Source organism: Drosophila takahashii, chromosome 3L (assembly GCF_030179915.1).
Source record: "Drosophila takahashii strain IR98-3 E-12201 chromosome 3L, DtakHiC1v2, whole genome shotgun sequence".
In the NCBI taxonomy this organism is placed as follows: domain Eukaryota; kingdom Metazoa; phylum Arthropoda; class Insecta; order Diptera; family Drosophilidae; genus Drosophila; species Drosophila takahashii.
The window spans coordinates 13,458,055-13,473,341 of NC_091680.1; the positions used below are offsets into that span (position 1 = coordinate 13,458,055).

Sequence of the window (15,287 nt, forward strand, 5' to 3'; positions counted from 1 at the left end):
TTTTTCATGGCATTTCCCGTCGTGGAGCTGTGTCCTTGGCATTATCATGAATATTTCCCCCTCCATTCTGTGCTTTCGATACATTTCCATTTGTTGATTTGAAGCGCACTTTCCACTTGGCTCCCGTGCTCCGCCCCTGCTCCTTTACGCTTTTCCGTTTTTCCGATTTTCCGTTTTCCGCTCGCTTAGGTCAGAGTCGGCATTTGGAAAGGGGCGAGCTGAAATTATGTTTTTATGCTGGCTTGTGCGGTAAGCAATATTTGCTCAAGTATCCCTTACAGACTGGTGGACAGTAATCATCAAATGGGGCACACAATGTTGGAAAATTTCTGGTTTGGCTTTCAAGAAAACCAGAAGGGGCAAATTACGAGAAATACCACAACTTATTTAAAATTTAATTAGTTTCTTTAAATTCATTTAAATTTAGGTATTAAGGCAACATCAGAAGTATTTAAGGTTCGTATTTTGAATGATGTTAAAAAAGATAAAAAAACAAGAAAGGAAGCTAGCTTCGGCCAGCCGAAGCTTATATACCCTTGCAGATCATTCCTATTAATTAACAAATCGCAAAAATGTTCAATTTTCTAATATTTCTCATTAATTTTCCGATCGTTCCTATGGCAGCTATATGATATAGTCGTCCGATTTTGATTAAATTAAAATTGAAATTCGGAAATATTTAAAAAGAGTCATATCCTAGAGTAGAAAATAATACAATAAAATCCAAAGAAGCTAGAATTTATTTCCTATTACTTTTCCATTAATTTTCCGATCGTTCCTATGGCAGCTATATGATATAGTAGTCCGATTTTTTAAATAATTTATTCGAAATTCAAAAATATTTAAAGAATAACATCCCCAAAAGTAGAAGGTAATATTTCAAAAAACACCGAAGCTAGAATTTTTTAAAGTTTTTTTTCCGATTGTTCCTATGGGAGCTATAAGATATAGTTGTCCGATCCGGTCGGCTCCGACATATATACTACCTGCAATAGAAAGAAGACTTTTGCGAAAGTTTCGTCCCGATAGCTCAAAAACTGAGAGACTAGTTTGCGTAGAAACAGACAGACGGACAGACGGACAGACGGACAGACGGACGGACAGACGGACAGACGGACATGGCTAGATCGACTCGTCTTGTGATGCTGATCAAGAATATATATACTTTATGGGGTCGGAAACGTCTCCTTCACTGCGTTGCAAACTTCTGACTGAAATCATAATACCCTCTGCAAGGGTATAATAATTAAAAATATATATTAACATATAACTATTTTTGAACAATTTATTATTAACAATATCAAGTTCTTTAAAAAACATTAAGTAAAGGTTAGTAAAATACACCAAAAATGCCACTCAAATCCCTCAAAAACTAACCAATTAAAAACTGATTTCTATGCAAATAAATTGCCACCAAAAGAAAACAATGAAAACTCAAACGTCGCTCACATTTCCTGGAAATTGAATGCCCTTTTGCTAGCTGCCAAACATTTGTAGCAATTGTATACCGCTTTAGGATACGGAATGGAGTGCAGCACAAAGTCCAAAGTCCCGACGACTTTCCTTTAGTGGCAATAACATTTCCCTTGAAATTGGGAGAAAAAAACAGAATACAACAAATTGCTCTGCTGCTGCTGTTTGTTTCGTTTCTTTCACTGACTTGATGAAAGTTTATCCGCTCCATGGAGATGGCGAGCTGGCAGCCAAGAGGAGCAAGGATACAAGCGACCAACGGAAAAAAGTCGAATAATTGAACGCACTTCACGCAGATGTTGTCGGGATTCTTTTTTATGTCATTGCCGGCGGTGGCTGCCAGAAGGATATGTCCTGTGGCCTCCAGCGGAAATTATAATTTATATTTGGGTTTTCGCTCGGCCTCTGTGTACATTTTAATATTGCCACCTCCTGGTTGGAGGCCAGCTCCAGTCGGCTCCTTTTTTATTTTGATTAAAATGCATATTAAATATTTGGCAAGCAAACAGAAAGTAAAAACAACAGAAATGTATCAAATAAAATGATAAAAAAAAGTAGCAATACGCATAAAAAAAATAATATAAATAATTTCCTGCTGCCGTCTGAATTTATTTCCCGCTGCGGGTCTTGCTTCCTTCCGTCCTGGCGATAAACTACATACATACATTGAGCTACGACCTGACCCGAACTTGCTGCAAATCCTTGCAAGGGTATAAAAAATAAACAAACAATGAAAATGTTCCCCTGCTTTTTGGGTTTATTTACATGTGCGTAAAGGCTGATGGGATTGGGGATTGGGGACACAGGACCTACAGGAAGCTGTAAACGTTTTGATTTATATTGGAAATTGAGGTTCCTTTGACCGCCCCTTTTTTTGGGGCTTTGTTTCTTTAATCGATGTGTGATGAGGGGCCGCAATGTTTATTATAGATTAATGCAAAATAAATAATTGGCATGGCTGATTTATGGGATATATATTAAATTCTTTCCTTCAAACTCTATTTCCTTGTAGTCCGCGTTCAAATTGGATTTTTATATCCTCAATTTGAGCAACAATTTTGTTCTCTTTGACCAGCTCTCCTTTGGCCTGGCATAAAAAGCGAAACAACGAGCAGAAGTGAATAAAATACGTGCACACAATGCAAATGAAATAAGAGGAAAATATGAAAATTGGAGAATGCAGGAATGTAGAAAGGAGGAGGGAGAGGAAATTCCGTTTCATTTTACTGGAAATTACAGTGGGGAATGTGCCCGGCAAGACAAGACGACGTTGACATCCAATATCCTTATTGTTGGCCAGCGGAATTTATGGCTAACAAAGTCGTTAAGTAGGCTAAAGTGTGTGGCTTGCAGTGGATTCTCATTCTGCTACTGCCACTCGACGACTGCGACTGCAAGTGAGTGGAAAATGGGCAAGTCAGGGTCGGAGCATCGCAACTTGAAGCTAATGAGGTCATCAACGTCCCCTCCGGCCACAAAATCCCGGCCCGCATCCGCATCTACATCACCGTCGTGGTTGCGAAATTGAATTTTGAGTACTGCCAAAGTGCGGCCAGGTAGTCCCCTGATTGAGGTGTTTGATTAATGGGGACTGTTCCTGACCCCCTCCCCCTGTCGTGTCCAAAAGCCGGATCCGAAACTTGTTAGTTGGTCAGCCAGAGCCACTAGCGACTGGTAAGCTCGAGATCTGATTTCCATTCCCATTACAGGAGCAGAACTGCAGTCATGGTTGCAGCAAATTGGAGCAGTAGCTTTTGCATTCTCTAATTTCATTCGATTTTCTAGGCCGTCCTATCGGTTGTCTCATGCTAACATTTTTTACGACTTTAAGGTAGATTTTACTACACCCAAAAACACCGTTTAAGTATTAAGCAATGATTTAAAACGATTTCTCGTCCGGATGTTAAATTTAAAGTACGGATAAAACCTGGAAAATTCTTGATTTAAAGCCTACTGTAAATGTAATATCCGGACATGAAAACGGTCCTATGTATTATTAATTTCATACTAAATATTAAAAAGTGGTTTATAATATAATGTGGTTTATATTTCGTAGTTTCAGTTCTTTATTGATTATTGATGCAAATTTGATACTCAATAGTGAAGATATAGTGTAAACATTAGTTTCGTTTCAATAAGTTTTATTTTTACCCTTCCAATTTATTTTTCCCATATCTAATCTAGCTAATTACATTTTTGAGATAGTTCTCAGTAACTTGGCAATAATAAAAGATGCAATACTTTCCCCATCACTGGACCCACGATGGTCGAAAGTTTCGAGCTGCCTTCACCTAAAATTCTATTATTCTCTTGTTTATGGTTCGACTTTAAAGGCTGAGGCTGGGCCACTCGACCGAAAGACGCCAGAGGATCAGGATGTGGAGCAGGAAGGAACAGGAAGAGGATGGGCAAATAAATTGGTTTCTGGCATAAAGGCATAAAACCATTAGATGCCAACCTACACACACACACACACAGGAAGGGTGCTCCGGCCAGGCTCACAGCCGCAATTTGAATATGTGCGAATATTTATGTATAGCTGCCTCCATCTGAAAACCCTAACCCTAACCGTAAAAAGCAACGATAATGTCGTACCTTACTGGCTGTCGTCGCCAGGTGAGATCAAAGGGTTTGCCATTGTCCTCGATGGCGTAAAGTCGCCTGAAAGTTTATGAATTCGCTTAAAGTAAAATGTTAATTAAGCAAAAATCAATGAAATATATGCTAAGCACTTAAAATGTTAAAATCAGGAACCGTAAATAACAGTTATTTGTGATTTTTATTTTAAAAAGACTACTGTGATATTTGGTTTTAAACGTAAAAAATAACGTTCTTTTTACTCTTGTCCACAAAGTATATGCATTTCAACAAATCTGAAAGCAAATTAACTGTTATTTGTTTATGTCTATAAAGTGCATAAAAACCAGTTAAATTGTTGATTAAAACTTGTACAAATCTCAGTAGGCCTTTTAAAATAGAAATCACAAATAACTGTTATTTACGGTTCCTGATTTTAACATTTTAAGTGCTTAGCATATATTTCATTGATTTTTGCACGAGTAGACTCGTAAACAGCTCTGAGCTAGAGTTTGTTTGTTTGTTTGTGATCTACTAAACATGATCTATGATCTACTATACTTGCTTTTTTTCGATCAAACAAACAGCTCAACGTAAAAATGTGTGAGCTGAGCTACTTGATCCGAAAATTTCTATGAGCTGATTTACTCGAACTGTTTTTCTGAAATTTGAGTCAAAGGGCATTTCGAGTATACTCGTGCAGGGCTCTAATTTACAGTCCCTGGTTAAAATAAAATATATTAAAAACAAACGATTCATTTTTGAACATTTACTTTTACTTGAAATGAATCTTTTCATTTGTTTAATATTATTTTTTATGGCTTTAAATATTTTAAAATATTTCTTATAACCTTCTTGTACTATAAACTCAATTGTACCCTCTGGAAGCACATAAAAGGGCCATGTGCAAGTGAAATGATTGCGGGCAATCAAGTGGGACTTCGAGGGAGCCGTAAGAACGGCGTAAAACACTGGCTGCTAAAATATGTAACAAGCCGCAGAACAACAACCGCCTGCCAAATGGGTTAACACTCACTTTTCCTACCTTACTCCGTGCTTGAGGAGCATTCGGCGCTGCGCTTTTTATCATCTTTCTGGCCCGCCCAAAAGTCCCGCCGTCTTGGCCACAATTGGCATGTCGGTGTGTGGTGCGGTTGCAGCCTGCAGCCATGTGGGCCACAAAAATGCGGTAAAAAGATTACCAAAAGCGATCGTGCTGCAAGACGGCGAAAGGAGCAACGGTGAGGCAACAACCGCTGGTGGGTTGGAAACGACTTTGCCATGCTAACCAAATTGTTATCATTCAGTTTCATTGTGGTGCTACTGCTCCTGCAAGTGGAGAACTTTAAGGCTAGGGAGCTCTGGGTAATTTGCATTTGAATCAGAGAAATGGCTCAGTCTCGCCATTTCTTCAATTGGGTGTGCCTTAAACGTATAAGTCAAAGCAATCCTTGAATTAACTGTGCTGAAAAAAAATTACCAATTAGAAAATCAGGATAAATATGGATAAATATTGTGAACTTATTTTGGAGCTAAACCAAAATTAATTTTAACTAGTTAAGATAGGCTACTTTAAACGCAGATATGAAAATTGCGATTGTATTTTTCTGTGTATATCATATAACTGATTAAATTTCATGATTTATTAAACGTGTTTGCATAATCCGGTTAATACCGGAAAATTAATCAAATGTCTGTAATTGATTTGTTTGTTGTTGGCAATCGGATTAACCCAAAAATGTGCGACAATAAAATGCCATTCATCTAATAATTCGGTGGGCACAGCAAGGAATTTTAAAGGCAGCCCCGAATGATTTACACTTCACGGTTCAATGAACTGGCCCTAGTTTTGAGGTTGGCCGAGGGAAACTGGGGTTTCCGAAGTGACAAAATAGGAAAACCGTTTGCCCGAGACACTTCAAGTGTAAATTTGATGGCCTCGAGGCGTCCGTACAAGTGCAATCAATGATAAATCTCAGCGCAACAATGCGAATGGGAAAGTATATATATAGGCCAAGCCACACATAGGCAAACAATATATAAATCTATATAGGATGTGTGAGCGGCTCTATCGCCCTCGAATTTTATCGCTTTCGTTACTGGAAATCAATTGAATTGAAGCGTTCACAAAGGAGATTCGAATGGATACGTTTGCCGGGGCAATCTTGAGGAGCGGATATAGGAAGTGAAAGCTCCGGTTGTTGGGGCTGGCAAACACCCTACAATGGGGTCATTAGAACGCTTTAAGGAGAACATTTCTCCTCGTAGTCCCACTCCCGTTCAGATTATCGCCCGGCTGACAAATTGCCGGCCAGACAAGGACTTCTGATGCCGCCAAATCCCCAACGGAGCAGACTTTAATTCTCAATGAAGTCCAAGGGGAATAAAAAATCCTGAAAACCCAGAAACATAAAAGCGAAAATGTATTTCAATCTATTTGGCACAGTCTATAGGTGGCGACGGCTGGCCCGAAAAGATTTATGGCTCGCTCTCGTTAAATGCTCTGTCAGGAGACAACAAACAAAAAGGGTTTAACTGATGGCAGGGATATGGTTATTTTTACTGAAAAGGGCGAAAGCAACAGTTGAATTATTTACGCAAATTCAACATGGAAGTTTAAAGTGCAAGTCCTTGAGACTTGAGATTAGACTTTTTTTATATTTTTATATTGGTTCACTATGTGATCCAAATTCAGATACAAAGGCTGGATTTTCTAAAATCCTGTCATTTCGAATTAATTATAATGAATACAATAAGCTCGCTGGATAGAAGTGGACTACAAAATAAACCACTTTATCTTCCAAGTTGTCAAGGACCAGTGTTGCCATTTGCCGAACACGGAATCCCACGAATAATGTGTATGTGACAGGAATATAAATTCATATAACAGCAACTGTGAGTACAAATTCAGGAAGAGCCACGCCCATTGCCGCCGGTGGGCGGAAGTATAACGAGCCGGGAGTCCCCTTCTCCCCGTCCCCGAGAATGAGACTCTAATGTGACATTTATAAGTGCCGGGCGACGGATGGGCGACGTTGCATGTGCCACACTGACGAGCTACGAGAATTACAAAGTGCATTTTTCATCATTCTCCCAGAAGGGCGAACAACTTGCACAACTATTTTTGAGATACTCATATCATGTTCTTGCTTTGGCACTTGAGTATGCGAAATTTTGCGACATACTTTTAAAGTTCTTTGAGCGGCAAAGTGTTCTCCACACGAAGGCAGGGAAATCTAGATCTCACGAAAATTAGGCTCAGCCCCAGCAATATGTATTATGTTTAATAACTCAAGACTCCAAATAAAAAGTTTAGCCAATTACTTTATAATCTCATGCTTGAGAAAATCACTTACTTCTAGCAACTTTATCCATTTAATTACATTTTGTCATCACAACATAAGTGAATTGTAACATTTTGTTGAAGGTAAAAACAGTTATATTTCAAAAGGGAAGGTTCTGCCTTAGGACGTATAAGCCAAAGTGTCACTTTCGAATAATATAAAATAAAAAAACTGCTGCATATTATTGCCTTTCATCTTATTTATAACTAGTTTTTTCGACACAGACTGTAAAACAGATAAAATTTAATGTAAGTGATATAAATATGAATTATATATCTAAAAAAGCTTACTTTAAAAATTAATTAATATATTTACACTTATAAATATGCTTTTTATGATCTATTTATCTACTATTAAAGCTGGCAGGTCTTCTGTGATTTCCTTTGCTCCAGCTTTTCTTAGTTTAATGGCATCGCCCAGAATCTCTGTATTCACATTACCCATGGCAATTCGAAGAAGTTTTAGATTTTTACAGTTTGCAATGATTGGCAGCAGCGAATTGGAAATATCCAGAGGGCAGGACATCGAGAGACATAGTTCCTCCAGATTTTCGAGACTGGCCAGCATTTCCACGCACTCTGTCGTTGAGAAAAAACATTTAAAGTGCTTCAGGCTCTGGATTCGAACCACCTGGCAGGTCTCCTGAAGAGTGAGGCTTCCCCCGTCTATGGACAGGTGTGTCAATTGCGATTTGACCGCCAGAGCCGAAAGAAGTGGCTCAAAGGAGCCGCTTCTGCGAATTCCGAAGTAAGAGAGTTCCTTGAGCTTGGGAAGCATGGCAAGTGGCAGATATTCAGCAGAATTCGACGACATGCCGAACTTGAGAACCTCCAGGTTTTTACAATGCGGCACTATATCTCTCAAGTTCTTCTGAACACAGGCATAGCCGAGATGAAGGCTGCTCAGATTGCCATTGGATTTGCAGGACTTCACGAGAGTTGCAAGTGGAATTTTTGGTACGAGGATCTGCAGATCTTCGAGGTGCCGCAGTTGACTCAGGCGATCCAGGCTACAGTCTGTAAGAAATGAGAAGTATTAGTTATAAAGAAGTTTCAGTTTTATAATTAATTTTTTCTTACCATCTATAGCATGAATTTCCAATCTCTTCAGTTTCAGTAAATGTCTTATGGCATTTAGGATTTGATCGAAGGGTTTTACAATGGGTGTGATCAGAAAATACATCTGTTTCACCACCAATTGCTCCAACGAAATCATGCCAGTCAAAGTCTGACACAGAATAGCAAAGCAGTTTTCAGGCGCTATACATCCATAGTTCCGAAAGCATCTGGCCGTATTGAAGTGATCCAAATCGATGGTCAAGGAAGTTACCAATTCCCGGCAGGTGCAGAATTGTATCAGATCTATCCGCGAACTGTCTTTATCGAGGGTATATTCGCTGTATTTACTGCCGCACTGATTGACAAAAAACTGACGAAATCTTTGGCACACTTGGGCGAAAGTAATGCGATCTTCAGTGGGTAAATACTCAAATATATAGTATAGGCAGTCATCGTGGAGCTGTTCGATATTTGTGGCACTCATTTTCGAAGCGTTCGGAATAAAACTGAAATTAAAATCCCCCTTTTAATCGTACGCCTCCACAAGACACGTCGGAACTTTTAGTTATGAGTAAGATTGTGTTATTTCCCTCAGATTAGATACGTACTCGTCAGCAATTGGCTGGAAAGCCAGTTTGCCGGGTATACTTAAACTTGACCTGGGGCAATATGTGCATTGTTGAAGGCAGTGAAAGCTGCGTCAGCTGATTTGCAAGTTTTGAGCTTTGTGCTTATTGGCGCCATCAAGCGGTTAGATCGGTTAGCTCGAATAAGCTTAATAAATTGATTATTTTAGCATTCCAGTTCTTAAAGTCTTTTTGAAAAGATTATTCAACAAAAAATGTTTAATTTATAAAAATTTTGCAGTATTTTCGGATTAATTTGGTACAGAAAATATAGCACACACAAAATGTGTTTTCAATCTAGATCATCACTTTAAGAATTTATCTTAACTCCTATCTCCTGCCCTAGAGTTCACCTTCTTGTCTAGATTTTGCGATTTTTTCGTTTTTTTGTAGGATGAAGCCGTTGACTGTCGGTCTTGGGTGGTTGAATGGCCAGGATGTGGAGACTGGATCGCAGGTGAGAACTTTTCACCATTTCTTGGCCGGCTATGCGTTTCATGGCGATGTAGTTTCCGCAAAGTTTCGGTAGAAATATCTCCGATTCGAGGGGTGGGCACTCGACGAGCACCAAGCTGCCGTTTGAGATTAGCTTGAGGGAAAACTGCCGGCAGCTGGATTCTTCTTCCGCGGCTCTCGTGAATGGACCCCCGTCGATTGAAGCATCCCAGGGGGCCAGACCATCCGTCGCCGTCGTCACTCGCCGCCGAATCTGAGGGCGCTGGATGATCTGACCTTGACCCTGGGTTGCTTCCTCGCAAAATCCGTGTTTTCGAATCGGCCGACGACTACGTATAATGTTCTCCAGAACGATGCCAGTCTGGTGCATCTCGGGTAGAAAGATCTCCGACTCGTGACCCGGGGCCTCCACGAGAACCACGCATTTGTCGGACAGCAGTTGAATGTGGAAGTTTGTCATGGCTTTGCAAGAATTATCAGAATAAACATACGGGTTAACCGAAATTTCGGACTACAAAATTAAATTGTTTAGTTAGTATTTAGAAGTTTTATTTGAATTGTTTTTCTAGGAAGCAACTGAGCACTCCCTAAATCGAATATCAAAACAGAGTTCGAATTTATACTTATTTATAGCAATGTTATTCTTTATATTCGCAAACTTTGAATTTTTCAATATGTCCTTAAGGTAAGCCAGTTGAACGAGAACAATGATTATTTGGGTATCAGAATCGATCACAATATTCGATTCTAAGTCTTTTGGAGTAACCGATTCGTTAGGATCCATAACTTGCCATAGATCATCTTCAATATTAAGCTCGACCTTCACTTCAAGCTCCCTTAGCTCTCTGATTTTGGTCAAGAGTTGTATATTATGAACAATAGAGGGAATCTGTGACAGCAAGGAACCCAGCAAAGAAATAGCTGCTATTTTTGCAATTCGCTCAGGACTATTTATATTTGTAATCCTGGAAAGGCTTTGTTTAAGCTTTTCTTTTTCGAGCAATATTGGGCTTAGTCCATTTTTGAAACAAGAATGCCACTCATTCAACTTAATAATAATGTTTTTGTCCATTTCTTTTTTGATAAAAAGTCCGATATTACCCATACTGTTCAAAATATCAAAGCTGTAAAAGTGTAGGATGCTGTGCCCCTTTGGCTCCATTCCCAAGCTTAAGGGAAGAATATTCGGCAAATCAATTGGACTAAGAGATGCTGATGACCGAGTGGGCTTTAGTTCGCAGCTTATTCTGTCAATAGAGCATACTTTTGATAGTTCCTCGATTTCTTCCGATCCAAGCTTTGCTTCCTGGATTCTAAGTGCTAGTGAATCGTTTGAACGATTCACCACCATTGATCTAAACAGCGCCCTGAGTGAACCCTCTTCCGGGTAGCCGAAAATGTCAAATGTCTTTAGTTTCGGCAATTTGGCCAGTGGTGCGTATTCGCTGGCATTCGTTTCCGGTTTCATTTGAATGGTCAACATTTCTAGATTGCTGCAGTATGGTGTAATATCCGCCAAATTGCCGTACATATTTGTGCTATGGAATGCAAGTTCGATAAGATTTGGATTCGATTTTACACATTCCATCAGATCATAGGCACTCATTGCCACATACAGGCTAAGACTCCGCAGGTTGTGAAAATGTTCCAGATTTCCTGCCGAGTAACCTATATTCAAAAAAAAAAGTTTTCACTTACATAAAAATATTATAAACAAACTAGCGATATAATTACTTGGCATTTGAAGGACTAGAGTTGTAAGTCCTCTCTTTTTTTTTAGAATTCTCATGGTGTTTTCAAATATTTCCATATGATCTGGACAGTAGAATTGTAAAGGAGGATTGTATTTCAGGAAGCATTGAGTAAGTCTCGAATTATCTTCGAGAAGTATGAAAACAGTATCCCAGAATGCTACCTTTTCAGATGAAGAGCAATTTTTTTGACTAATGTAGATTTCATAAAAGTTTACTGATATGATGGGAGTTCTCCATGAATTAAATTGCTCGACATTAAGTCGCAAGTATGGGTTTTTAATCCAGGTCCTAAAGTATGAATGGATATTATCAGCAGTATTAGCAAACAAAATCAAGTCCCTATATCGAACTATGTCTGGAATTACTCTTTTTTCTTTATCACAATTTTTTTTTATATGCCAAAAAATTAAAAATAGGCAATATTGGTTCAAATTAATAACACTATGCAGCATCAAAAATAAACCTCGATGAATGCTATATTTTTGGATTCGTTACGAATTCCCAAGTTCAACTGCGTTTTCCAAAGAGTTCCCTGACGCAAGGATTCTTAGCAAAAGGACCTCAAAGTTTGAAAAATGCTGAAATTGACCAACTTTGCGGAGCTCTCAGAGACAAATGGATGCATGGCTTGGTTCGAAGTTAAAGTTTTTTAAAAGATACACCCTTTATCTTTCGAACCCCATACATAAAATAATTTTAGGATTTTTTTAAGGCAGAAATAAATTCCAAATAACAACTGAAAAACATACAGTTGCGGTCAAAATAGTAGCAGTGTTGCCGCCTTGTGTTTTTAAAAGTTTGATGTTGTAATTTTTTCTTATCCAATTAGTTTAATAGTAAAATTATAATCAATACAATATTACCAGGAAAAGATCAATTACAACAACAAACTTTTAAATACACAGGGCGGCAACACTACTACCATTTTGACCGCAGCTGTATACTTTTATGTTTTTTGACTATGTTTTCTAGAATTTGTTTCTGCCTTAAAAAAATCTTAAAAATTTTTTAAGTATGGGGTTTAAAAGATAAAGGGTGTATCTTTTAAAAACTTTAACATCGAATCAAACCATGCATCCATTTGCCTCTGAGAGCTCCGCAAAGTTGGCCAATTTCAGCATTTTTCGAACTTTGAGGTCCTTTTGCTAAGAATCCTTGCGTCGGGGAACTTTTGGAAAACGCAGTTTAACTTGGGAATTCGTAACGAATCCAAAAATATAGCATCCATCGAGGTAAATTTAAAAAGCACTAAAAATGCTGCACAGTGTAATAGAAGTGTTAGTAATTTTTGAAATTTGTATTTCTTTTTTGGCCAGTGGTGCGTGCTTGCAGGCATCCGTTTCCGGTTTCTTTTGAGTCAACGTTTCTAGATTTCGGCAGTTTGGTGTAGTATCTGCCAGTCTGCCGTACATATCTTTGCTTGTACATGCAAGTTCGATGAGGTTTGAATTCGATTTGAGACATTCCATCGCATCATAGGCACTTGTTGGCGCGTGAAGGCTAAGACTCTGCAAGTTGTGAACAATTTCCAGATTTCCCGCCGAATAACCTATGTAAAAAAAAAAGCGTTTACTTACATGCATATGTTAAAAACAAACTCTCCATATATTTACTTGGCATTTGAGGGACTAGATTTGTTTGGCATTTCTTTTCATTTAGAATTCGCATGGTACGTTCAAATATTTCCTTATGATCTGGACAGTAGAATTGTAAGTCAGGAGGATTGTAATTCAGGAAGCATTGCGTAAGTCTCGGGTTCTCTTCGAGAGCTATGAAAAGTATATACAAGAATGCTTCCTTTTCAACTAAGGTGCACTTCTTCTGACTAGTGTAGAGTTCATAAAAGTTAAGCGATATGATTCGACAGGTGGAATAAATCGAATAGATCGAATACATTTTTTCGACTTTAAGTCTTATGTACAGGCTATAATTCCAGTTTCTAAACTGTGAATGCAAATTATCATGACTAATAGCAAACCAAATTAAATCCTTATATCGAACCATGTCTGGAATTCCTCTTATATCATTTTCACAATTTTTTTTTATTTGCTCAAAAATTGAATATAGGCAATCGTCGTTTAAATCAATAATAGATATGTTAGTCATTTTGATAGTTTGTATTTTTTTTTCCGAACCGCGTGAATTTATAAAAGTTTTCCAATGGAGGTTTTGTTGAAACTGTTTTTGCAAATCAATAATCTTTTCTTTGCTCAACGTATTATCAGGTCAAATAATCAGCTACGATTAGATAAGATTATAAATACATTGAAAAGAATTGTGTTGTAATTTAAAATAAAATCTTTATTATTATTAATTGAAATAATTAACTGTCATGGGTAAGATTTTATTTTAAAATTTGTAGGTTACATTTATATACCAAATTTTATTTGCGCAACTGTGTGTATTTCAAGTTATTTTTTACAGGCAGAGAGAGAGGGACACCCTTGTCCAGGTGTGCAGACCCAAACCATTATAAAAAGCTTATAATTGAATTTTTATACCCGTTACTCGTAGAGTAAAAGGGTATATTAGATTCGTGCAAAAGTATGTAACAGGTAGAAGGAAGCGTTTCCGACCCTATAAACTATATATATTCTTGATCAGGATCACTAGCCGAGTCGATCTAGCCATGTCCGTCTGTCCGTCTGTCCGTCTGTCCGTCTGTCCGTCTGTCCGTCTGTCTGTCCGTCTGTCTGTCTGTATGAACGCTGAGATCTCGGAAACTATAAAAGCTAGAAGATTGACATTTTGCATGCAGATTCTAGGAGTTCCTACGCAGCGCAAGTTTGTTTCAAAAGGGTGCCACGCCCCCTCTAACGCCCACAATCGCTTATATACGATTTTAAAAATTTCAATATTTCGGAAAAGTAAAAATGCAGTTTTATTGTGTTTATCAATACCTATCGAAATGTAGAAGAAAGTTTTTAAATCGGACCATTCGTTAAAAAGTTACGGCGGATCAAAGTTTAACCCACGAGTTAAGCCAATTATCTCCTTCGCTCTCCCTTTAGCTGAGTAACGGGTATCTGATAGTCGGGGCACTCGACTATAGCGTTCTCTCTTGTTTATAATGTGCTGGTTGAACGACTTACCTTCAGGAACCGCGGTTGCCGTGTCCTTGCACACATCCTGGGCCCGCCTTTTTTTTACCAAGCTTTGGTCATAAAATGCCAGCACTAAAGGAGCTTGGGCTGGACCATTTAATAGTTGGGACCATAAATTCGCCTGCTCTGTTACACAATTAGGGGAAATGTTCGGGCTATTGGTTTCTGGTACATCGCTGATAGCTGGTTCGAGGTCTTCGCCTTTGTCTTGTCTTTTTATTGGTCTTACTTTCAGGCAAGTTGACGCAAATTGAGACCATTAAATCCGGCTGGTTAAATGAAAGGAAATGAGTAATCTAACCGTAGATAGGTAGGTTTATTTTACTGACTATGTATAACCCATTGAGGTTGTATGAATATTGCATTCTTGTTTTTGATGTGCTCGTTAGCAGATTGGTTTCGTGTTTCTGACATGATTTTGATTTTTACTTACCCACAAGGATGGATGTCAGTTTGCGCTTCAATGATCTGTCAGCGCTTGTCCCCTGTCCAAAAATGTGTGTAATTTAATCAGACGGAGGGCCAAGAAATAAAGTAGGCCTAATGTGCGAAAAGATGACAGGCAATGTGTTGTTAGTCCCTGCCGCAGGCCAAGACCCCTGATATTGTATTATGTTTTATCCCACTTTCATCCGTTTGTCTTGTCTCTGATGGGCGAATGAGAATACGACATTTGCATAAGTAAGAAAGTGTGAAAGTGGCACTGGGCTCCTAACCCTGTGAGTGTTTTTTGTTTTTCTGAAAAGCCGTTTTTGCGCTTTTTGACAAATGACTTAAAGCCTTTGGGGCCAGCCAACGGGCTATGAAAAGGGTTCAAGTAATTTGTTGAGACTCTTGAATATTGAATGCGAATGTGGACCACGTGCAGGGACACAGCCGAATAAAAATGAAATAT

The 15,287-nt window shown here is 38.5% G+C and overlaps 2 protein-coding genes and 1 non-coding gene across 3 annotated transcripts; all 3 read right to left on the reverse strand.

Annotated features, from left to right (window-relative positions):
• Nucleotides 1-7,691: 7,691 nt before the first annotated feature.
• Nucleotides 7,692-9,126, reverse strand: LOC108057332 (uncharacterized). The gene is made up of 2 exons (XM_017141545.3): nt 8,474-9,126; nt 7,692-8,410 (listed from the first exon to the last, which is right to left on the reverse strand). Exons 1-2 carry the CDS (start codon nt 8,934-8,936, stop codon nt 7,734-7,736), a joined length of 1,140 nt encoding a protein of 379 aa, XP_016997034.3. The 5' UTR covers nt 8,937-9,126; the 3' UTR covers nt 7,692-7,733.
• A 153-nt stretch (nt 9,127-9,279) lies between these two features.
• LOC123002354 (uncharacterized) lies at nt 9,280-9,994 on the reverse strand. Its single transcript, XM_044395960.2, has one exon. It carries the CDS (start codon nt 9,992-9,994, stop codon nt 9,440-9,442), a length of 555 nt encoding a protein of 184 aa, XP_044251895.2. The 3' UTR covers nt 9,280-9,439.
• A 1,278-nt stretch (nt 9,995-11,272) lies between these two features.
• Nucleotides 11,273-13,423, reverse strand: LOC108057330 (uncharacterized). Its single transcript, XR_011418699.1, has 3 exons — nt 12,902-13,423; nt 12,615-12,837; nt 11,273-11,576 (listed from the first exon to the last, which is right to left on the reverse strand). It is a non-coding gene; the product is annotated as an uncharacterized protein (transcript).
• Nucleotides 13,424-15,287: the final 1,864 nt, after the last annotated feature.

Bases quoted from the DNA above. Each gene is read 5' to 3' on its own strand.
- LOC108057332 (XM_017141545.3), bottom strand. From the start codon at position 8,936: ATGAGTGCCACAAATATCGAACAGCTCCACGATGACTGCCTATACTAT. The intron at 8,411-8,473 runs GTAAGAAAAAAT...CATTTCTTACAG, and splicing joins GGAAATTCATGCTATAGATG to ACTGTAGCCTGGATCGCCTG.
- LOC123002354 (XM_044395960.2), bottom strand. From the start codon at position 9,994: ATGACAAACTTCCACATTCAACTGCTGTCCGACAAATGCGTGGTTCTC.